At 46.5% G+C, this 23999-nt stretch overlaps 1 protein-coding gene across 13 annotated transcripts in view; it reads left to right on the top strand.

Moving 5' to 3' along the window:
* The window catches only part of PCMTD2 (protein-L-isoaspartate (D-aspartate) O-methyltransferase domain containing 2), a 30057-nt gene extending 11294 nt beyond the window's left edge, over positions 1-18763 (top strand). For 3 of the 13 annotated variants that reach the window (XM_067708835.1, XM_067708836.1, XM_067708839.1), the window contains exons 2-6: positions 4381-4717; positions 9222-9324; positions 10697-10868; positions 12637-12760; positions 16002-18763. In XM_067708835.1, coding sequence (XP_067564936.1) covers positions 4381-4717; positions 9222-9324; positions 10697-10868; positions 12637-12760; positions 16002-16381 — 1116 coding nt within the window. In that variant the 3' untranslated portion in view covers positions 16382-18763. The other 10 variants (XR_010935545.1, XR_010935546.1, XM_067708841.1 and 7 more) reach the window with 10 other exon arrangements.
* The last annotated feature ends 5236 nt before the right edge of the window (positions 18764-23999 follow it).

Below are 23999 nucleotides of genomic sequence, written 5' to 3' on the forward strand. Positions count from 1 at the left end.
CTTGGGTTGACTTAATTCTCCAGACGCGTAGCTCGTCCCTGACTTACTAAGTAGGAAACATTTGCAGTTAGCGCGGCAAGTGGAGAGTTACCAGGGTTTGAAACAGGTTGTGCCTTTTCAGAAGGTGACAGAGTCTGTTAAGGAAGTATTGGCCGTTCAAGCCTTGGGGACTTAGCTTCAGGCAAGACCTGAAAGACGCCTTCCGTTGGGAAAGGAGAGCTCGCCGGGCTTTGGTGCGTGTGTTTTGTTTGTGTTTGCGAGGGCCTGTGTCTCCCAAGTTGATGTTTGCACATCAGAGAAGTCCTTTATCTCCCCCCTTCGCTCATGTGCTTGTCAACGTTTTCTTCGTTCTTTTTGAACAAGGAGGGGCTGAAGTAAACAACTGCATTCTCAGTGTTGGGTAGACCGGCAGGTTCCTGTATAAACAAGTCGGAACTTGTGGCTCTGCTGGGGGGAAATAGAGCCATACGCTAGGGTGGGAGGGGCCCTTGGAGATGGTGGGTTTCGGCTCCTGAGACCAGCGCCTGGGCCCCCTCCCTGCTTGTACTTGGCGCGGGACATCCCTGGCGGGGAGAGACTCCTCGTTCTGACAACGTGTCAGTATTTTCAGTTCCAGTTTTAGAAAGCATTTTTTTGTGTGTTTAGCAGAAATTATCTCCATCCGACACGTGTTCCACTGGCTTGGCTTTTATCAGGCTCGTGTATAGTGTGTATATGGCAGCCTTTCAAGTACTTGGGAAAAAAAATCCCTCTGCATTCCTTGTGAGAGTTTTGGTTTTCAAAATGAAAGAAGTCTCCATTTCTTCCATTATTCCTGCGGCAGGAGGTGTGGTTTTGGTTCCTTCTCCCCAGCTCATCCAGCTGAATTACTTTGTCCATGTTGCCCTTAATAAGTAGCCTGATAAACCCAGCGTCGACTTGAATCTTGGCCCCGGCTATCAGAGCTGCATGCTCCGTTAGCCTGGCCACTGTCACAGCCTCCTCGATTGTCCACCTGAGACCTTCCGATGCCTGGTCCTGCTCCAGATGGATGAGCGCCGTCTCCTCCCTGTGCCCTTACGGCTGGTTTTGGAAGAAGCAGCATTAGAGTAAGGCTTTCTTGTTGGGTGGTGCCCGGTTACTGCGGAGCGGTGAATTCAGGGTTGCAAAGTATAGTCGAGTGCAGCATCCGAAAAATGACTTGCCATTACTTCGAAAAATTGAATTTGAGTGGCTTGTAGGTCCAGATTTGGTTTGGCAAGGACACTTCTTAACCTGTTGTTGGTGTTTTTGGTGGCGTTAGGACTGATCACATTCGTGGTCAGTAATAAGCAGTGATTGTTTGCAGTGTGAGGGAGTGTTAGATTGCCAGGGAAAGTTAATAGTAAATATCAGATCCTACAGGTTATCACGTGCAGCCTACCAGTGGCAGCAGATAGCGTTACCACGTAGTTATTTCGTCTGTCATTTTGGGTAGAGATTACCAGTGTGTTCATTGGTAAAGAATTTTGCTCCCTTGAGGATTTTTTAAAGCTGTATTTGGTGTGGGGTAAAGAACGTAGGCCCGGGATTGAATGGCAGCCCTGTCCTTTCACACTGGTGTGTGATCACGAGAATAACTTCTCAGTCCCAATATGCCTAATAATGTCGTAAAGCCAAAATGAGGTCGTGACGGGCAGGTGGTGCCTGTAAAAAGGTTGTAGTTAGTTGCTAGTTTTACTAAAAACTTAGCCTTTGCACGTGGAATAAACTTTCACAGTGAGGCAAAGTTGAAAATAAGGGATAAATACTTAATAGACAGTGAAACATACCCAACATATACTTCGTGTTTGCTTTCTGAGGATAGAACATTATACTTTGTGGGCTTCTGGGTGAAGAGGTAGCTTTCAGGTCCGTCCTGGAGGATGTGTGGGTGCAGACATTTCCCTGAAGCAAGCAAACATGACCCAACTTTTAACTAGTGACCCCAATTTTAAGATGACTGTCCAAGACTAGGGCTATAGGCCTTAGCCTCAGAACTAAGTGGCTCGCCCAGGATTAAACTTGACCTCATTAGCACTTTATCCCATCTGGCTGAGTTAACTGACCGTGGGGTGTAACCAGGAAGGACTCTGAAACAATTTAGAGTGGGGGTGAGAATCTAATAATCGGAAGATCCTAGTGATTTGGAAGTCTAATATTCAGCTCTAAAATCTTTAATTTATTTTATATATTTTTATTTTTTAAATTAAAGAAAAATTTTTTATTTTTGGCTGTGTTGGGTCTTCGTTGCTGCGCGTGGGCTTTCTCTAGTTGCGGCGAGTGGCGGCTACTCTTCGTTGTGGTGCACGGGCTTCTCATTGCGGTGGCTTCTCTTGTTGTGGAGCGTGGGCACTAGGGCGCACGGGCTTCAGTAGTTGTGGCGCACGGGCTTCAGTAGTTGTGGCACACGGGCTTAGTTGCTCTGCGTCATGTGGGATCTTCCCGGCTCAGGGCTCGAACCCACGTCCGCTGCGTTGGCAGGCGGATTCTTAATCACTGTGCCACCAGGGAAGTCTTCAGCTTTAAAATCTTGACGATGAAGATGAACTGTTCCAGCCATAACATAGAAGAGCGTTTGTATTAAAAGTCCCACCTTTCACACATTTTGTGTCCTTGTGAGAAGCTGAAGATTAGTCTGTGTGGTCGGTGGCTTTCATTCCCGGGGAAATCTCTCCCACTGCAATTGCCAGTTTTGTGTGTGGGGTGTGTGTGTTTGGACCTCTTAGTTGTGGCATGCGGACTCTTAGTTGCGGCATGCAGACTCTTAGTTGTGGCACGTGGACTCTTAGTTGTGGCATGTATGTGGGATCCAGTTCCCCGACCAGGGATCAAACCCGGGCCCCCTGCGTTGGGAGCGCAGAGTCTTACCCGCTGGAACACCCGGAAGTCAGTGCTGTTTTCTTTTTTCCCAGCAATTTATATCAAATGTTTTGTAAACATTACCATTTTATTTGAAGTAAAAGTCCCTAGGGTAAGTATAAAATTGGAGTTGTTTAGGAAGAGTGAAACCTCTACAGGTGAAGGAGCATTTTCGCTGTGAACTAGAGGAGGGTACGTGGTGTTCTGGTAGCCAGCTCAGAGGGGAACACGCGCTGTTGCTTTGTCTTCTTGAAGGCGGTTGGGAGGAGAGCGGAAATGTACTTTCCGTTGTTGACGAGCTGGGAAGGTTGTGTAGTAGGTATTGATACTTCGAGGAGTTGAGGGAGTTCTAGTAGCAGCTTCTCTTGCTCCTAAGCTGTAGCCTTGAGACGGGTGCTGTGTTCGTCACAGTGAGGTGTGTGTCACAGTACGTTTCGTGGGGAAGAGGGTATTGTGGGTGTTGTTTTTGCCTGAAATTTGTACATCAGAACATCCAGGTCGGAGCTTGAATGGACTGCTTGACTTGGTGTTTATGCGCATGTGGGATGTGGAGTTGCTGGATAAAATACAAGACAGCAGGTAAATTTGAATTTCAGATGAACAATGAATAACTTTTTATTATTTGTTGACCTGAATTAAAAAAAATTTTTCTTTTGCTTTTGAAGATCTATGTACAAAAAAAAGGATCTACAGCACTTGAAATATTCAAAGAGGTTGATATTAGAATGATTTTCTAGTAGACATATCTGCTCTCTTTTTATGTTTACATTCAATGATTTTTCCATATGTGGATATATACCTGTTAAGATAGATACATATTCGGGATTTCCCTGGTGGTCCAGTGGTAAAGAATCTGCCTTACAATACAAGGGACGCAGGTTTGATCCCTGGTCGGGGAACTAAGATGCCACATGCAGCGGGGCAACTAAGTCCGGCACCATAACCACTGAGCTCGTGTGCCTCAACTAGAGAGCCTGAGTGCTGCAAACTACAGAGCCCACGTGCCCTGGAGCCTGCGCGCCACAACTAGAGAGAGAAAACCCACATGCCACAACTAGAGAGAAGCCCGCATGCCGCAATGAAAGAGCCCACATGCCGCAACTAAGACCCGACCAAAAAAAAAAAAAAGAGAGATAGGTGTATATTCAAGATGATTTTAATCCTAAATGCTTGACTTTCTAGAATGATGACTTTTAGTAAAGTTTTGAATTCATACTTTAATGATGTTTTTAAGTCGTCAGCTATGTTTTAGGTATTGCATGTTCGTCTGTATTCAGTCCATACTATAAATTACAAACTTATTTTTGGATGGATATAATTGAATTTCAAATTTAACTTTTTTTTTTTGAATCTGGCATTCTTGGGAGTGGAGGAGGGTAAGGTGGGAGGGGTGGGTGATGACTAAATATATTCCATCTGTATTACTTTCAGAATTCAGAATCTGAAATTGGTATGTGTTTAGAACTTTTATTGCTCCGCTCTAACCTTTAGTATGAATTGCCCTTTTAAAAATCTTAAAAGCGGCAGCTTTCTGTAAGCGCGGTCCCGAAGATGGGAGGCGCGGTGAGTGCTGGTGAAGACAACGACGAGCTGATAGACCATCTGAAGGCGGCGCAGTACATCCGCTCCGAGCTGGTGGAGCAGGCCTTCCGAGCTGTTGACCGCGCCGACTATTACCTCGAGGAGTTTAAGGAGAACGCGTACAAGGACTTGGCGTGGAAGCACGGGAACATCCACCTCTCCGCTCCGTGCATCTACTCGGAGGTGATGGAGGCCCTGGACCTGCAGCCTGGCCTTTCCTTCCTGAACCTGGGCAGCGGCACCGGCTACCTCAGCTCCATGGTGGGGCTCATCCTCGGTGAGTCTGGCTCTGTCCCACGTAGGAGGGAGAGCCTGCCGGCAGCGTGTCCTTTTGTGGAGTCCGAGTTGTAACTGCCCTCGGCCTTCCCGGCCGTCGTGGTGTCCACACAGTCCCTGGGTGGGGGGTGATTGTGTTAATCGAGAAATCCCCATAAGGAACAGAAGGGTCCTTCTGAAGCTTTCCTGTCCCCCCGGCCTGCACCTCCAACATCTGATCGGCACACCCTCCTTTTGGACAACGGAGGACCTAGACATTGTATAAATCTGGACCTCATGGTCATTTCTCGATTAATACAGTCACTCAGGCTGCCCTGTCATGGTCTCTAAACTGGGAATAGTTAACTTTAAAGTCCCCTGGAAGTTGAAGTTCTTCCAAGCAGTTTTTGTTTTTGTTGTTTTAATACTAAAAAAGTTAATACTTTACGTTGTTTGTTTTTAAATATATTCCAGGGATGGGAAGGATTTCACAAGTTATCTCATTTGAAGCCATTTAGCCTGTTTTCCCAGGTTTGCTAAATATCAAAGCTTTCGGCTTAAGTATCTTAACATCGTTACCGGGTCAGTGTTAAGATTCCGAATATCGGCGATTTCAAGTAATAACGGCTTTAAAGTCATGTTTAAATCATTAGCGGTCCATCACAATATTGTTTCTTTGTGGTTGATACAGCACTTAAGAAAATCTTAGCAGTAACAGTTGCTTTTTGTGGATATGGAATGAAACTTTTGGTTTCTTTATAAGTTCATATACTTCAGAATTTGCTGAAGTTTTGAGATTCTGATCATCTGACTTTAGGCTGTAAATTGCTACCCTCAGATTATTAAATGTGAAGTTTTTTTTTTTTTTTTAAGCTAAATGCTTTTTGAACTTAACTTGGATTGAAACTGCTTTGCAAAGGGAGCCCGGGTTATTCATCATTCCGGAATTAGTGAATTATAATTCCCTCTGTTGGAGCTGAAAAATTGGAGGAGCTAAGGATAAGGTGGTCAGGTTATCAAACTGGTTAGATTAGAAATGCTATTGAAAAGAAATGAAATGCTCAGGAAAAGGTGACTTAAAGTAAACCTCAGCTGACCTGCTGCACTTGATGTTGTGTAGAAGTTATAAAGAAATGGCTTACAATTGATGTTGTTGTTTGTCTTTTCTGAGTCCCCTCTTTCTTGGGAATTTCACTAGTTATTAGGGGAGGAGAGTTCTGAAGGAAGGAAAGCTGTGTTTTCGGCTGCAGCGGACACTGCGTGGTGCTCTGATGTATTTGAAGGAGGTAGCTTGAGAGTTTGCATTCACGGGTAGCCATCTTGGATCTGCAGGGAGAAAGCTGTGCGCACTGGACCGTTCTCACCGTCTGGATGCTGTGTGTCCTGGGCCTCCCTGTCTGGTTCATTCAGCCGTGACGGTGCTTCGTGCAGATCACTGCAGAGGTGGAAACCTTGCTGGCCTCCCAGTGCCTGCAGATGTGAGGCTTGAAGTGTTTCATTTGACTTAGGGGTTCTTACTCTCTGACCGCAGCCTTTCTGCCACATTCCTGTGCTCATTCTGTGGCTCCACCCCTTTGCTGAGGGCGCTCCCCTCTTGAGGTCCCAGTTGGCGGTGGGGAGGACGCAGCACTTGTCAGCTTAACCTGAAAGTGTCGTGTGATGCTCTGCTTGGGGGGCCTTGTGGGACTAGTTTCAGTGTTGTGTCTTTGGTGCCACCATTCTGACCGCCCCCTGTACTCCCTCCGCTTTTAGTTCTTTTTATTGGGGTGGGTCAGGGGATATGTGTTTTTAGTCTGGTGTGAAGCTTCTTGGGAATAGGAGGTGTGTCCTCAATAAGTGCCTAACAAAGGGGAGGGGCTGGTGAGAACATGATGAGTGGGGGAAAAAAGGCAAGTTGTGACCAAGAGAGCAGTGGGGATGGAAACGGAGTAATGTGGATGTGATATAAACACTGGAAATGTGACTTCTCAGGTAGGCTGTGGTTTTTCTTTTTATAACCATGTTTATTCTTTTTTTATGATATTTTATTTATTTATTTATTTTTGGCAGCGTTGGGTTATTTATTTATTTATTTAGTTTTTATTTATTCTTGCTGTGCACGGGCTTTCTCTAGTTGCAGTGAGCGAGGGCTACTCTTTGTTGCGGTGTGCGGACTTCTCATTGCGGTGGCTTATCTTGTTGCAGAGTGTGGACTCTAGGTGAGTGGACTTCAGTAGGTGTGGCACGTGGGCTAAGTAGTTGTGGCTCGCGAGCTGTAGAGCGCAGGCTCAGTAGTTGTGGTGCACGGGCTTAGTTGCTCCGCGGCATGTGGGATCTTCCTGGACCAGGGCTCGAACCCATGTCCCCTGCATTGGCAGGCGGATTCTTAACCACTGAGCCACCAAGGATGCCCGTAGGCTGTGTTTTGATGAGAGAATGTTATAGCAGCAGCTCTGTACGTGACAGGTGTTGAGAAAGGAGAGCGCGTGAGTCATCCAGCAGAGGCAGGGAGGCCTGGGCCTGGGGCCAGGCTGCTGCACCAGGAAGGGGCCAGATGAACCAAGTGGCAGAGTGCAAAGCTGTGGGCGCACAGAGGGTTGCATTTACCAGGATTTCTGTTGGACTGTAGGGTTGAATGCTGCACTGTGACTTTATATGTATGTCTTTTATTTATTTTTTTATAAGATGTTTTTGATGTGGACCATTTTTAAAGTCTTTATTGAACTTGTTACAGAATTGCTTCTGTTTTATGTTTTGGTTTCTTGGCCCGGAGGCGTGTGGAATCTTAGTTCCCCAACTAGGGATCGAACCCGCACCCCCTGCATTGGAAGGCGAAGTCTTAACCACTGGACCGCCAGGGAAGTCCCTGTATGTCTTTTAAATAAAGCCCTATGTGCCCTGTTCATTTTCACATGCAGATTTTTTTAAATTGAGGTATAACTTACCCGTAGTAAAGTAACAAGTGTGAAGCGTGGAACTTGGTGAGTTTTTACATCCACCTCCATGTAAGCATCACCCAGAACAAGATGCAGAGAAGAGTCTGTGCCCCAGAGGTCCTCATGGCCACCGCCCCATAGCAGGACCCCACCCCTCCAGAAGGGGGAAGATGCTCACCTCCATCACACAGATGAGTGTTACCTGTTTTGACCTTCATACAAATGTTTTTATTTTAATTTAATTCAATTTAATTTATTTTTTAATTTCTTCTTTGCATTTTTTTTAAAATTTATTTTTGGCTGCATTACGTCTTCGCCACTGAGCGAGGGCCCTCTCCAGCTGCGGCGGGCGGGGGCCGCTCCTCGTTGCGGTGCGCGGGCCTCTCACTGCGGTGGCCTGTCCTGCTGCGGAGCACGGGCTCCAGGCATGCGGGCCCCAGCAGTTGCGGCAGGCGAGCTCAGCACCCGTGGCTCGCAGGCTCCAGAGCGCTGGCTCAGCAGCCGTGGCACACGGGCCCAGCTGCTCCGCGGCATGTGGGATCCTCCTGGACCAGGGCTCGAAGCTGTGTACCCTGCACTGGCAGGCGGACTCCCAACCACTGTGCCACCAGGGAAACCCTATTTTTATTTTTTATTTAAAAACAATTTTTGGCTGTATTGGGTTTTCGTTGCTGCACGTGGCTTTCTCTAGTTGTGGTGAGCGGGGGCTACTCTTCATTGTGGTGCGTGGGCTTCTCATTGCGGTGGCTTCTCTTGTTGCAGAGTACGGGCTCTAGGTGCATGGGCTTCAGTAGTTGTGGCACGTGGGCTCAGTAGTTGTGGCTTGCGGGCTCTAGAGCGCAGGCTCAGCAGCTGTGGCACACGGGCTGAGTTGCTCTGCGACATGTGGGATCTTCCCGGACCAGGGCTCGAACCTGTGTCCCCTGCGTTGGCAGGCGGATTCTTAACCACTGCGCCACCAGGGAAGTCCGACCTTCATACAAATGGATTCTTACAACACAGAGATTTAACGAAGCTGTTTGTGTCAATAGTTCTCACCGAGATTTAACCCAGAGGCGTTTGTATGTGGAGGAAGCGCTTTCATCAAGTGGGCTCCTAACTTTTCTCACAGCTTTATTTCCAGTTACTGATAAATTTCTTTTGATTAAAAAAGTTTCATTTTGATTTTGGAATTATAGTTTTATTTTAATGATGATTAAAACCTATTTTGTGAGACTTAAACACCACATCTGAGCGTTTGGGGAGACCTTTGATGGAAAACAGGCCTGTGTCCACTTTCATTTGCAAATACATGTTTCTTCTTTAATTCATTAGTGGCACTTTGAACTCTTGGTTACAGGCCTTGGCTTTTTTACATTTTCAAATGATTCCGTGGAAGTTTGAGGACAGGGAGGTCCAGGCTTTAGGAAGCTGTGGGAAGGAGTATTGGTGATGTGGTGAGCAGAGGCCAGCCTGCGTATTTTAATATTGGGCTGGGTGATTTAGGCCCAATAACGTGTATTTCTGTAATTATACATGCCAAATCAAATGTGTTGTAGTCTGTGAAACAGAAATAAAGAGTAGGGGTTCTCGCCCTAATTCTACATGTTTTCTTATCCTGAAACCTTTTAGGTCCTTTTGGTGTGAACCACGGGGTGGAACTCCATTCAGATGTGACAGAGTATGCGAAGCAGAAGCTGGACTTTTTCATCAGGACAAGTGACAGCTTCGACAAGTAAGATCAAATCTGTCTGTGGTTCTGGGTGTCAGTTATAACTTAAACTTTGGATTAAATGGAAAGAAATCAGTTTATTACTGTTCGTGTTCCAGGAAACATGATTAAACTGTGGCAGGAGAGTCAGGGATATGTGTGTATCTGTTCTAATTATTCTTAAAATATTTTGTGTTTTTAAGGGCCTTACGTTTTTTATTTATTTATTAATTTTTATTTTCTTTACAAATTTATTTATTTATGGCTGCCTTGGGTCTTCGTTGCTGTGCACAGGCTTTCTCTAGTTGTGGTGAGCAGGGGCTACTCTTCGTTGCGGTGTGCGGGCTTCTCACTGTGGTGGCTTCTCTTGTGGAGCACGGGCTCTAGGCGCACGGCTTCAGAAGGTGTGGCACGTGGGCTCAGAAGTTATGACACGCTGGCTCAGTAGTTGTGGCGTACGGGCTTTAGAGCGCAGGCTCAGTAGTTGTGGTGCACGGGCTTAGTTGTTCCACGGCATGTGAGATCTTCCCAGACCAGGGCTCGAACCCGTGTCCCCTGCATTGGCAGATGGATTCTTAACCACTGCGCCACCAGGGCAGCCCAAGTTTTTTAATTATGATACCTGAAGGTAATTTCTCACCAATATAAGAGAACAAATAGAATGTTCATTTTTCCCAATTTTCGTGTTTCCAGTAGAGACAACATTTTATCGCCTACTTGTTTGCAAAATGGAATTGTTGCATTTGTCTTTATTTTTTTAATTTTAAATTTATTTATTTATTTTGGCTGTGCAGGCTTTCTAGTTGCGGCGTGCGGGCTTCTCTAGTTGTGGTGCATGGGCTTAGTTGCAGCATGTGGGACCTTAGTTCCCTGACCAGGGCTCGAACCTGGGTCCCCTGTGTTGGGAGCGCGGAATCTTAACCACTGGACCCCCAGGGAAGCCCCACATTTGTCTTTAAATGGCGCCATGTAGCTGGCTCTTGCATTTTAAAACAAAGCGTTAAAGTTCTTATTTTAGGGATTAAAATTTTTAGAAAAACCAAATATAATTTTCCCTCTTTTTACTCGGTTAGTAGATCTTGAATAAGATAATAAAGATAGAAGATAATAAAATAAGATAATAAAAATAGCCAGTAGTGATGCTTGGAGCTTGGGTGATTTAAGCTCGGATTGCGCCTATGATATTGACTTTCACAATATTTGGTTTGGAATTTCTAGGGTTCTGCTTATTACTAGCGTAATTCTTCCTGAAGTCTGGTGTCCAGCTTCTGCCTCTGATTTTGCTATGTTGCTGTGGGATTGTGCAATGAAAACATACCCGTGTTTAGTGTAGATTTACTATGTAGGCTTGTTCTAATGTGATATATTTAGTTGTGGAAAACATTGTTTGCTTCAGGTTTGACTTCTGCGAGCCCTCCTTCGTCACCGGCAATTGCCTGGAGATCTCTCCAGGCTGCTCTCAGTATGACCGGGTGTACTGCGGGGCAGGCGTGCAGAAGCAGCACGAGGGGTACATGAAGAGCCTCCTCAAAGTCGGGGGCGTCCTGGTCATGCCGCTGGAAGAGAAGGTCAGGTCCCCACGTAACCCACGGTTTTGCACACTTAGCTGCCTGCCAGCGTCGGTTCCGGGGATCTGACGTGCACTTTCCTTCGTAACTCTTGTAACAATGCCCTCCATTTCACTGAGGAGGAGACAGGCCGTAGAGGCAGCCAAGGCGGGGCAGGTCCTGACTCAGGCGGGCATCCCAGAGCCTGCACTGCAAGGCTGACCTGCCGCCCTCTCTCTCCTCCCTCCTCGTCTTTTCTGTCCTCTCCCCCTCCTCCCCCCGCCCCCCCTTAGCTATTCTTTTATGCTTTTTCTAGTATTGGAATTACAGTACACATAAAAAAAATATTAGAGTAATTCTATTTTGGTAGCTCGTCTAATTGTTAAATTCCATGGTGGCGGGTACTGTACAGAACCCCTTGCTGAGTGGGAATCTTGTCCAGGTCTACTTGGCTACGCATGTTTCTGTATGTTTCAGATACTGTGTTTCATTGGGAAAACAGCTTGCAATAAGTGAGCAACCTATCCGTCCCAAACAACTAGGAAAAACAGAAATGACAAATGTTAGGAGGCTGTGCGCTTTGGTGAAATTTTCTTCAGTTTTAAAATATTAGCATTCAATTCATTTTGTTTGAAAAGTAATTATTTATTTTAGAAAATCCAGAAGATGTGAACATTAAGAAAAACTCTTCACAGTCCCTAATGACTGTTAGCGTGCGATTCTTGTAGCCCTCTCCTCTTAGTCTGTAGCCTTTCAAAAAGGTTATTGTACACTAAGGTGTTTTACTTAACAGAGTTTGTGAATATGATTTTAAGTTACTTAATATTCCACATCATCGTTTTTTAGTGCTTATGTGGTAGCCGGCTGAACCATTGACCAGTTAATTATCTGGCTCCTATAATCAGACATTAGGTTGTATGTCGTTTTTATTGTTATTTACTGTTATGTAAAGACTGTAGTGAACGTCCTTAATAAAAAAAAAAAAGAAAGAAAATATTCTTCAATATTTCGGTTTGTATCTGTAAAAGGTAAGGGCTCTGTGTTTTTAAACTTCATAACAAAACCGTTATCAGCCTAAAAAAGTTAATAGTAATTCCTTAATATCTTGAAGCGTCCAGCTAGCATTCAGGTTTTCCTGATTGTCTCAAAACCAGGCTGAACAGCTTACTTGAATGGGACCCCGTTTAGGGCTGTGTCCTGCACTTGGTGGATTACCTCTTTGGTGTTGTTAATCTCCAAGTTTTCCTTCTCTCTTGCAATTTATTTGTTGAAGCAATCAGGCCATTTGCCTTCGAGAGGTTCCCGCTGCTGTTCAGTGGCGGCGAGACGGTCTCTTTCCAGTTCCCACCCTCCAGAAACCACAGCCCAGGACCCCGTCTAGGCTGAAGCATCGCAGCTGGTTGTGAGGGTCTCTAACGACTTGTACTTGAGAATCGCCCCATCTCCTTACGTTTCCCCCGCCACATGGACTTTTTCTGTAGAGTCCAAGAAGGTTGTCTCATCAGAGTCCCCACACTCCTTCTCTGATTGCCCCCTTGTCCCCCGTTAACTTCTGTCCCTGTTAGATGCATTTTCTGTGCTAGAAGCTTGCGTGTATTTGCGAGAAGATCATTAAGTTGCGTGTAATTCTTGTCACATCGCATTATGGGCACATTGCAGGCCCGTACTGCCAAGGTTTTTCATTTTTAGTGTCTGTGTTTTTTCAGGTTGTGTATAGGAATGATTATATTTAAATCGGCACTCCCAGTAGTCCGACCTTTTGAATCTTCTCGTTTTGTCTCTGGGATAGTTGACTAAGATAACTCGGACGGGTCCTTCCGCCTGGGAAACCAAAAAGATTCTGGCTGTGTCTTTTGCTCCACTCGTCCAGCCCTGCCAGTCGGAGTCAGGAGAATCAAGACTTGTCCAGTTACGTGAGTATGAAGATTCTTGCTTACTGTTTAGATCTTTTCACTGTCGTTAGAATTTGAAGAGAAATAAAATGCATAAGAAACCTTTTAATGTTAAAGAACACTTTTCCACCCATTGAAGCCTTTAAAGTTTTACACGTGATGTTTAAAAAGTCACTCAAAAAATTATAGTCTACGTTTAGCCTATTTCGGGTTATTTTAGGATGTTTGTGCTTGCTATTCAGGGATGAAAAGGAACCCCTAGAAAGAAAGAGAAGGGAAGAGGAGCGTGAGCAGAGGCACACTGGCCGTGAGCTGGACGTCGCTGGTGTGCGGGGCACGTATGCCGGGGACGTCCGGGTTAGGGTCAGGGTCAGGGTCAGGGTCAGGGTTAGGGTTAGCAGCGTTTGGCTGCCCTGTGTTATTTGAAGCCACGGGATGGATGTCAAACCAAGGACTAATAGGCGTAAGCGGAGAGGAGCTCGCCAGAGTGGGGATCGTGGGAACGTGAGGTGGGCAGGTGGGTTAGACCCGAGTTTATCATGTAGGTGGTAGAGTCCGTCCCATGTTTTAAATAGAAGATGTGGGGACTTCCCTGGTGACACAGTGGTTAAGAATCCACCTGCCAGTGCAGGGGACACAGGTTCGAGCCCTGGCCCGGGAAGATCCCACATGCCGCAGAGCAACTAAGCCCGTGCGCCACAACTGCTGAGCCTGCGCTCTAGAGCCCTCGAGCCACAACTACGGAGCCCATGTGCCACAACTACTGAAGCCCGCGCACCTAGAGCCCGTGCTCTGTAATAAGAGAAGCCACCGCGATGAGAAGCCTGAGCACTGCAATGAAGAGTAGCCCCTGCTCGCCGCAACTAGAGAAAGCCCGCGCGCAGCAACAAAGAGCCAACGCAGCCAAAAATAAAAAACAACCCCCCCCCCAAAAACTCTAAATAGAAGATGTGGCACCTCTGTATTCTGGATTCCCTGGTGGTCAGGGGAGGGTGAATTCGTCAAATGTGTGCTCCCTGAAAATCCCACCGGAATGGGTAGGCAGGCACTGCCCGTGGGTGGGGAGGGCACGGCCTTCCAAGAGCCCCTGCAGAGTTTCAGGAGGTGAGGTCACAGGTGGGATCTACGACAAGTGTCTTGATCATGCCTGGGTAAGAATCATGAAGACGTGGAGGGTACCCCGAGATGTGGGTTTTGAGGCTTCAAAGCAGACGTGGCACAATGAACAATGTCGATGCTATTTAGGGCTCCTGAAGGGAACTTGTGATCTTGTCTCCCGGACCAGAGGTTCTTAGACGAGTAGAGTCACGTCGATGAGGGCAGTGCGCACGGAGGCCGTGAGGATGTGGTCGTGTGCTGCACAGGGGATGGGGTCAGCTCTCGGATGGACGGGTGAGTGACCAGACTGCAGGCTGAGCTGGTCAGGAGGCCGCTGGGATTTTCTGGGCAAGAGATAAAGACTGAAGCTAAGACACGGGGCTCCAGTGGCAGGGGCTCAGGAGGCGTGTAGGGCCTGTCTGAGGAAGGAGGTGGGCCTGAGGTGGCTGGCATGTTATGGAGGCGGGTCTGCAGGAGGCCCTGACCCCAGCAGGACTGGGTTAGAACCTGGGGAGCCTTTGGCTGCCCTGTGTTATTTGAAGCCACGGGATGGATGTCAAACCAAGGACTAATAGGATAAGCGGAGAGGAGCTCGCCGGGCTGGGTGGAAGAGGAGGAGGCCAGGGGATGAGGCGGCCCCCACCGACGGCACCTCGGGGTGAGCTGGAGAGGCCAGAGCTGGCCCTTGGGAGGTCTGAGAAGGGGGCAACAGCAACTGGAGTGGCGGGGGAGGAGTGCTGCCACCACCTCCTGCTCGGCGTGGCGGAGTGTGAGGGCCGGGCGAGTGCAGTGTCCTGACAAAGGGGAGGAGGGTGCTGCGAGCCGGGGGCGCCTCCAGGGCATTGGGCGCTGAGCAGGTTCTGCTCGGGCCTCTGTGATTCTGGTCAGAGGTGTGGGCAGCAGAGGAGCCCTCCGGATAGTTTGCGTTGTTACTTTTTGGAGAAGTTAGGTTCGGGGGGTAAGAAGTGGTGCTGACTTCCAGTGTCATGCATGTAAGCACGTGGCCCCTAGTGATCCTCTTCCCCCGGAAGAGCCCTCGTGTTGCCGTGTGTGTGTTGCCCACACATTTGCCCAACTTGAGCTTCCATTACCAGAGTGTAGTTTTCCTCGATGTGCTTTGGGACTTTTGTCCTTAAAAATGTTTTGGAACTGCTTTTTCTCTACTTTAATAAAAAAGGAACAAATTCTTAAATTTCTGAAATACTGTGAAAATATTAAAGCAGATAAAAGAATTGTAGAGCCATGTGGTCACTGTATTTCTACTGGATGAGACAGTGCATCACTGAACACGGCAAATAGGGAAATGAAGCCGGTTGTCAAAGAACCAAACGCTGTAACCCTGGTTCTTATTCTTCCATTGATTAGCCAAGCAGTACTGCTTCCTTTTCTTATCTGATTTAAAGGTCAGTGCCTTTGAAAATATCTTTTGAAAAATACCATATGAATGCAAATTAGAGTATAGTTAACACTTGCCTACAGCACTGTCCTGTTCTTTTTTTTTTAACATCTTCATTGGGGTATAGTTGCTTTACAGTGGTGTGTTAGCTGCACTGTCCTGTTCTTTTTTTTTTTAACATCTTCATTGGGGTATAGTTGCTTTACAGTGGTGTGTTAGCTGCACTGTCCTGTTCTTTTTTTTTTTTTAACATCTTCATTGGGGTATAGTTGCTTTACAGTGGTGTGTTAGCTGCACTGTCCTGTTCTTTTTTTTTTGACATCTTCATTGGGGTATAGTTGCTTTACAGTGGTGTGTTAGCTGCACTGTCCTGTTCTTTTTTTTTTAACATCTTCATTGGGGTATAGTTGCTTTACAGTGGTGTGTTAGCTGCACTGTCCTGTTCTTTTTTTTTTGACATCTTCATTGGGGTATAGTTGCTTTACAATGGTGTGTTAGCTGCACTGTCCTGTTCTTTTTTTTTTTTTAACATCTTCATTGGGGTATAGTTGCTTTACAATGGTGTGTTAGCTGCACTGTCCTGTTCTTTTTTTTTTGACATCTTCATTGGGGTATAGTTGCTTTACAGTGGTGTGTTAGCTGCACTGTCCTGTTCTTGTAATGTGTCTGTAAATAGGCCAGCACATGAAACTGTGGTTAGAATTTTCTCGGGTGCCTAGACCTCGTGGTGTCACGAGGGTGAGGCTGACGGTCTTGCTGTCTGCACAGCACCCCTGGCGGTTCGCAGCCTCCAGGACCTGGCGCGCATTGCCATCCGGGGCACCATTAAGAAGGTCATCCACCAGGAGGCTGTGAACAAAAACGGGGACGGACTGAAGAACACTCCCAGGTTTAAACGGAGGAGAGTTCGCCGCCGCCGAATGGAAACGATTGTCTTTTTGGACAAAGAGGTGTTTGCCAGTCGGATCTCCAACCCCTCTGATGACACCAGCTGCGGAGACCTGGAAGACGAGCGGCAAGAAGAAGAGGTGACAACCCCGCCGGACACCAAGCCCGAGCCCCCGGTGAACTTCCTGCGTGAGAAGGTCCTGAGTCTCCCTCTGCCAGATCCCCTGAAGTACTACCTGCTTTATTACAGAGAAAAGTAAGTCTGTGGTCCAGGGGAGGAGGCCAAGCCTTCCTGGAGGGCTGCCCGCAGCAGGTGCACTGGAGGAGGAAGGGGCTCCCGCTCTGCATCTCGTCTTCTCGTCTGTCCTTGACTGTCCTGTAGAGTTTTCATCCAGTCATCTGGTTTCTGTAAACACAGTCTGACAAACATAAGGTGCAAGGGGGAATGTCTCAAAAGGGCGAGAGTCTCCTGGAGGAGGGGTTGACTTCACACTCTCAGGAAATGCTGAGGTCTACACGTGGAGGTGGCCTGGAGACCGTTTCTTACACAAGGTACACGTGTCTGCATCAGAAAGGAAAACTGAAGTTGAAATTAACCTGTGTTTCTTATAAAAGGTGAGACAAAAAGCACAAGTTGCTAAGTGTATGAAATCTTTTCTGAGTGGGACACGCCTATGTGCAAGTTTGAATTTTACGGTATCAACCTCTAATTACTGGCACCGAGTAATTAAAGATTTATTAAAAGATTAATTTAAAAGATGTAACAATCTTTTAGTTATTTGGAACGTGGATACTTGATTGAAAAGCCCTCTCTTATTTTAAGTAAATTAATTACATCTTACGTGAGTTGTCAATTGTAATTTTAAAAAACAAAAATTGTGATGGGGAGAGGAATGAACGTATCAGATTGCCAGGTGTCTTTGTGGAATTGCAAAAGAATTCCAAGGCACTTTTTTCTGACACCTTTTGTTACCTTTAAAGTAACCAACATTGAGTAATCCCGTCAAAGAAAGTCCTGAAGAATGAAACAAGTGTTGTGTGTAAGTAATGAGCTGCATTACTTTTGCCCCAGAGACAGAGAGTACTGTTGACTCAACTTTAAATACAGTCAACGGTGTCTAAGGCTCAGTCCTCAGAGCAGGTGGGAAGTACTGGCTGCAGGAAATGGATTGGGGACGGTGTAGACGGCCTGTGGGTTGGTGTTTTGTTTTTTTTTTCAGTTGGCTATTGTTCTGTAATCACATAACAGTACTGATTCATAGATTTTATCTTTTATAATTCTGGAGAAAAATATTTGTTAGTTTTGTAATTTTTCCTAAGAACAAACGCGTGTTTGGTACATTGCATTAGAACAGTTTCACTCAAGTTTGACTTGTGGAATCCATCTTCTCCAGCGCTGTGTGTTGAGAGCTTCCTGTCTTATTAAGTCGTGGGTCTAGAAGAAGAGGCCGTCCTTTTAGTTAGGTGGCAGGATGTTTACAAGTGACACTGCTTCTTCCAAAACATTGGTTCTTTTCAGACTTTTCAGTTTTAACCAAAGTTAAACCCCAAATCAGAGTCATCCAGATTTTATGATTCATTTTATCTCTCAGCCTCTCAGGTGTTGCTGGATTTCAGTGTCTTTGTGGTTTTACCAGCTTCGCGGAGTTCTGGTTATTTTGTTTTGCCATTTATGCTTTTTTAAAGTAACTGAGTCATTTTATCACAGAACACTGCGTGCACACATAGCTGGGAAAGCGGGTATATTGCCCTAAATGGGTACCGTTAAGCTGTTGTAAAGAAGGGTTTCTTCATAGTCGTGTTTACCTGCCTTTAACTGAACGTCAAGCCTCGTTGTCTCAGAGAGAAAAGCATGAGTCACGTTTACTTGCTAAGACTTCGGTTTGCAGATCTTGTTGACGTCATTCTAATTGATTTGTAGAGACCTCTGCAACACGTGGACATTTTTGGACATGATATCTGAAATATTTTATATTAGGTGGCTTGACTAAATTTTTTTCTGTAATTGTATATGGATTTCCTTTTTTTCCAACCACATTTGCCTTTATGCTAGATTGTAAACAGTCTTTACGAGGTGTAAGACATGTTTTCCCCATATATGTTAAACCTTTCCTAACGTTTTGTATTTACATGTTGGTTTGTGACTTTTAAACCGGAATTTGGTTACAAGATATATATATATATATAGATATTGAATATAATATATGTGAAATAATTTGGTATTGATCTATCTAATAAACGTAAAGGAGAATCATCAGTGAGTTTCCCTGTGTGTCAGCACCTTTCTCCGGAGTCAGTCTGAGACACTGCTTTCTGTTTTCAGACAGATGAATTATATATATAGTCTGTGTTGTCTGCAAGCTCTATATTGTAAACCGCATTCTAGACAATGGCTGACTTTTATGTTTTGATTAGTCTGTATTTTTATATGTGACTTTCGTCTTGAAAGTAGTACAGCAATAGACATGTGCAAAACAAATAACAAACTTATAAATATTAAGTATATAATCTAGAAATCAGCTGTGTATTTAAAAATATTTTTGCCCATCTGGAACTTTCAGGGGATTAATGCAAGAAATATGAAACAAAGGCTTTAATGAACTGATATGCAAAAGATACCAATAAAGGTAGTTACGACACTTCAGCCTTCTTGGCATTGCTTCTGTTTCCTGTGTGGAATTAAAATTCTTGGCTACATTTTTTTTCCAAAAATGTTTTAAAATAAACTTTAAAAAATTAGAATCAGGGCTTCCCTGGTGGCGCAGTGGTTGAGAGTCCGCCTGCCGATGCAGGGGACGCGGGTTCGTGCCCCGGTCCGGGAAGATCCCACGTGCCGCGGAGCGGCTGGGCCCATGAGCCATGGCCGCTGAGCCTGCGCGTCCGGAGCCTGTGCTCCGCAACGGGAGAGGCCACAACGGTGAGAGGCCCGCGTACCGCAAAAAAAAAAAAAAAAAAAAAAAAAATTAGAATCCTGTGCTTTCTTTCACCGTTTGCATTATTGCTGAAGTCTGTACCATTCTAGCACACCTAGGGGAGGCGTGATATGTGATTAAACACAGGAAGTTGGAATAGACGGAGTCTGGCTACATGAGAGCATAGGCGTCTGGAGAGAGTCTGGTTAGTGTCCTGGCACGATTCCCCCATATCGTCAAAATGTTAAATAAAAGATATTGGGTAATGGCATCATATCTTGTGGGGCAGCAGGGGGTGAGGATGAGGGTTCAGGGTCGGCGTTGGGGTCAGGCCAGGGCCAGGGTCAGGATTTAGTGTCAGGGTCAGAGGGTCGTGGTCCAGACTTAAAAGTATTGAGGTGCTATTGTAAATGAGCTTTTTTTTTTCTTTTTCATTGAAAATTCCAGTTTTTCCTAAACACCGTTGCTGATTGTTTTAATCCATCTGGGCTGCTATAACAAAACACCAATTGGGTATTTTAGTTGGCTTATGAACAATAAAAGTGTATTTCTCACAGTTCTGGAGGCTGGAAGTCTGAGATCAGGGCACCAGCACGGTTGGGTGAGGGTGCCCTTTCTGGTGGCAGAGTATATTACAGACAGCCCATGCTGCTTTTACTTCAACAGGCCGTTTTTCTGTAAGCACATTAGAGCACAGTTTGGGGTGGTGAGAGCAAAGCCAGGAGGCCGCTGCAGTCAGTAGCCCTGAGTGAGTGGTGGGAGGCATGTGGCGGGCTCCGCAGGGACGGTTGTCTTCCCACTGCGAGCACAGAGCCCTTGTTTTCTGGACTTTGTCACATGGTTAATCCTAACTGTCTCTGGGAGTTATTTCAGCAGGCTGTGTTTTATAGAAGCTTCCCTGCCTTAAGGCTTAGGGACTCACGGTGTTTGGAACCAGGCTTCTTTGTCATGCAGCAAGCCAAATGCTTAGATGCCGAGGTTGCAAGGCAGCCAAGTGATGATATCAAATCCACCTCCCCAGAGGCAAGGGGCTTGAGATGCTTACGGGATAAGGAAGCAAGGTGGTCTTAGGTGTGGGGAAAGGAGATGGGAGGTAGGGAACAGGTGACGCATGAGTGTATCTGATGCTTCTTCATGCGACTTCAAGGGATTGGAGTAGGGTTCAACTTTTAGTCTGTTCTGATACGAGCCTATAGTTAAGGGTTAAAGGTGGTGTAGGATCATGGTCAGGTCAGAGGTTAGGGTTAGGGAGTAGTGTATGGTTCAGAGTTAGAGGGTCAGGATTAAGGATTGAAATTCAGGCTCAGGGACTTCCCTGGTGGCGCAGTGGTTGAGGATCCACCTGCCAATGCAGGGGACACGGGTTCGAACCCTGGGCCGGGAAGATCCCACGTGCCACGGAGCAACTAAGCCCGTGCGCCACAACTACTGAGCCTGCGCTCTAGAGCCCACAAGCCACAACTGCTGAGCCCACGCGCCGCAACTACTGAAGCCTGCGTGCTCCAGGGCCCACGTGTCACAACTACTAAGCCTGCATGCTGCGACTACTGAAGTCCGCGCGCCTGGAGGCCATGCTCCGCAACGAGAGAAGCCACTGCGATGAAAGCCTGCGCACCGCAACGAAGAGCAGCCCCCGCTCGCTGCAACTAGAGAAAGCGTACGTGCAGCAATGCAGACCCAACGCAGTCATAAATAATAAAAAAATAAAAGACGTGTACATTTCATTAAAAAAATTCAGGCTCAGTGCTCAGGGTGAGAAGATAGGGTCAGGGTCAGGGCTAGAGGCTTAGGGACAGTATTAGAAGGTCCATTAAGAGGATGAGGTTTTGAGGGATCAGAGTTAAAGGATCTAGGTTAGAGGTTCAGGGTTAGAGGGTTAGGCTAGCTGTAGGTTGGCTCCCCTGCACCTGGAGATACGGGGCCCATGGAGTGGGGACCAGGCAGTACGACTGCAGTGGGGCTCCATTTCCTGGCACATCCTCGCCAGGTGTCTCTCAGCGCCAGGAGTGTCCAGCCTTAGGGCCCTAGCCAGCTCTGGGTCTACATCATGTGACTCCAGGTTGGGTCACCGCTGCTGAAAGAATTTACTAAGAATTTCTCTCTCTCTCTCTCTCTTTGTAATTTATCATTTTTCTATAGTGGATTATAGCTGATTTACAATGCTGTGTCGCTTTCTGGTGTACATCCACTTGATTCACACAAAGAGAAACATCTACATATTTTTTTCCATATTCTTAGCAGTCTTACGTATTCTCTTCCGGAGATTTCAACGTGTTGAGTTCTGTGTGCTCTACACTAGGTCCTTGTCGATTACCTATATTGTCCATGAAGGGTATGTATGCTAATGTCAGCCTCCTGGTCTATCCCTCCGCCCACCCCTTTCGTAGCCACAGTTGTGTTTTCTGAATGTGTGTCGCTGTTTGTGTTTTGTAAGTTTGTTCATTTGTATCCATGTTTAGATGCCACCTGTAAGTTGGGGTTAGGGTTAGGGTGGTTAGGGTAGGGTTAGGGTTAGGGTGGTTAGGGTCAGGGTAGGGTTAGGGTTAGGGTGGTTAGGGTAGGGTTAGGGTTAGGGTAGGGTTAGGGTTAGGGTAGGGTTAGGGTTAGGGTGGTTAGGGTTAGGGTAGGGTTAGGGTAGGGTTGGGTAGGGTTAGGGTTAGGGTTAGGGTAGGGTTAGGGTTAGGGTAAGGTTAGGGTAGGGTTAGGGTAGGGTTAGGGTTAGGGTAGGGTTAGGGTAGGGTTAGGGTAGGGTTAGGGTTAGGGTAGGGTTAGGGTAGGGTTAGGGTTAGGGTGGTTAGGGTAGGGTTAGGGTTAGGGTAGGGTTAGGGTTAGGGTAGGGTTAGGGTTAGGGTAGGGTTAGGGTTAGGGTAAGGTTAGGGTAGGGTTAGGGTAGGGTTAGGGTTAGGGTAGGGTAGGGTAGGGTTAGGGTTAGGGTAGGGTTAGGGTAGGGTTAGGGTGGTTAGGGTTAGGGTAGGGTTAGGGTTAGGGTTAGGGTCAGGGTCAGGGTCCGGGTCCGGGTCCGGGTCCCGTGTGTAGGGTGTGCTGAGTCTAGTCCTTTGAGCTTGAGAGTAAGCCTTGTTGATTGCCTGTTTGGTCTATGGAACGGTATCTGTGCTCATTTTAAACTCCTGGTTTATGCCTCACCTCAGCCGACCTGTGCACCCTAGCAGTCATAGGTATATTTTCCAAATGTGTCATTCTGTGTCTCTTGGCGCGTAGTTCGTGTATAGCCATTTTGATACTCCACCTGTAACTGATACCTGAGGATAAGTCTCTTTTTTCTGTTTGACTTATGTCACTTAGAATGATCGTACCCAAGTACACCCGAGTTGTTGCAACTGGCCTTATTTCATTGATTTCATGGCTGAGTAATATTCCATTGTACATAAGTATCACATCTTCTTTATCCATGTTTTCCTTCCAGGGAGATTTTGGTTGTATCCAAGTCGAGGCTCTTGTAAACAGACCAGCACTAAACGTTGTGGTGCCTGTGTCCTGTCGAGCTTTGGTTTTCCCAAGATACGCGCCCGTGAGTGGAAGTGCCGTATGCTCTGTGGCTTCGTTTCTTAGATGTTTTGGGAAATAAACTACACTTCTCCAGAGTGCCGTTGGCAATTTACCGTCCCACAGTCAGCGAAAAAAGGCTCGCTTTTCTCCACGCCCTATCCTGCATTTCTGGTTTTTACACTTTGTGAGGATGGCCCTTCGGACTGATGCGAAGTTGTACCTCTTTGTAGTGTTGGTTTGCACCGCGCGCCTGCTTGGTTGGCCAAAAAGGGCGTACGCGGTTTTCCTGAAAATATTCAGGAAAACCGCGTACGCCCTTTTTGGCCAACGGCATTGTTGAAGAAGTTCTGCCCCTTTCCATGTGCTTTCGAGGCGAGACCAATGTCCCTCTTGAAATTCTGTTCCTGCAATTCTTCCTTGCTTTCAAGTCCTCTTTCGTGACTTACCTCAAGGCATTTTTCCACGTTAGGGATCGTTTACGGTCCTGCACGATTGTGAATTGCAGTGCCCCTGAGCCCCACTTTTCAACTTGTTTCTTTGGGCACTGGCCACCCTACAGCAGGATTGCTTCAAGCCTTATTCTAGTTCCGAAGGCTAGCTGAGCCTTTCGTCACTTCCTCTTCGGAAATTAGAGTGGCATGTGCCTGTCCAAACACCTAGGTGTTGTCTCTCATTCTTCCCCACCTTCCGGTTCATCTTGCGGACAGATTCCAAAGTGTGCGAAACAGGGTGTTGATGGTGCTGACTTCCCCTAGTGGGGAGATTGTTAGGAAAGAGGCTGGAGGGGGGAACCCGAGCACCAGGAGATGGGGAGATGAGGCGCCTTTTCCAAACTCTTCCCGATGCGACGGTGTACCATCGTCAGGGTGTCCCATGCATGTTTTAGCTGTACGAAGGGTCCCCTGCACTTGGAGGTTTGGGATCCATGGAATGGGGACCAGGCAGGATTACTCGAAAGGGGCTGCATTTGCTGACTCCTCACCCAGCCTCTCAGCCCCACGAGTGTCCAGCCTTGGGGCCCATGCAGCTGTGGGTCTAGATGTGGTCAATCCAGGTTGCATCACAGCCCCTGAACGAATTTTGTAACGTTTTCTTTCTGTGTCTTTTTTTAAAATTTATTTTTATAATGGAGTGTAGCTGATTTTCCATGCTGTCTTTCTGGCTGCTGCACGTCCACTTGTTTCACTTACAGAGAGACATCCATAAATTCTTTTAAGATTCTTACCAGTCATATATATTCTTTTCTCGTGACTAGAGTGTGCTGAGTCCAGTTCCTGAGCTATAGAGTAGGTCTTGTCGATTACCTGTTTGGTCTTTGGAACAGTATCTGTGTTAATTTCAACCCTCTGGTTTATGTCTCACCCCACCCCCACTTTTTCCCTTAATCAGCCATAAGTGTGTTTTCTGCATGTGTGACCCTGTTTCTGTTTTGTAATTTAGTTCATGTGCAGCCATTTTT

The sequence above is a fragment of the Pseudorca crassidens genome, chromosome 15 (genome assembly GCF_039906515.1).
Source record: "Pseudorca crassidens isolate mPseCra1 chromosome 15, mPseCra1.hap1, whole genome shotgun sequence".
NCBI lineage: Eukaryota > Metazoa > Chordata > Mammalia > Artiodactyla > Delphinidae > Pseudorca > Pseudorca crassidens.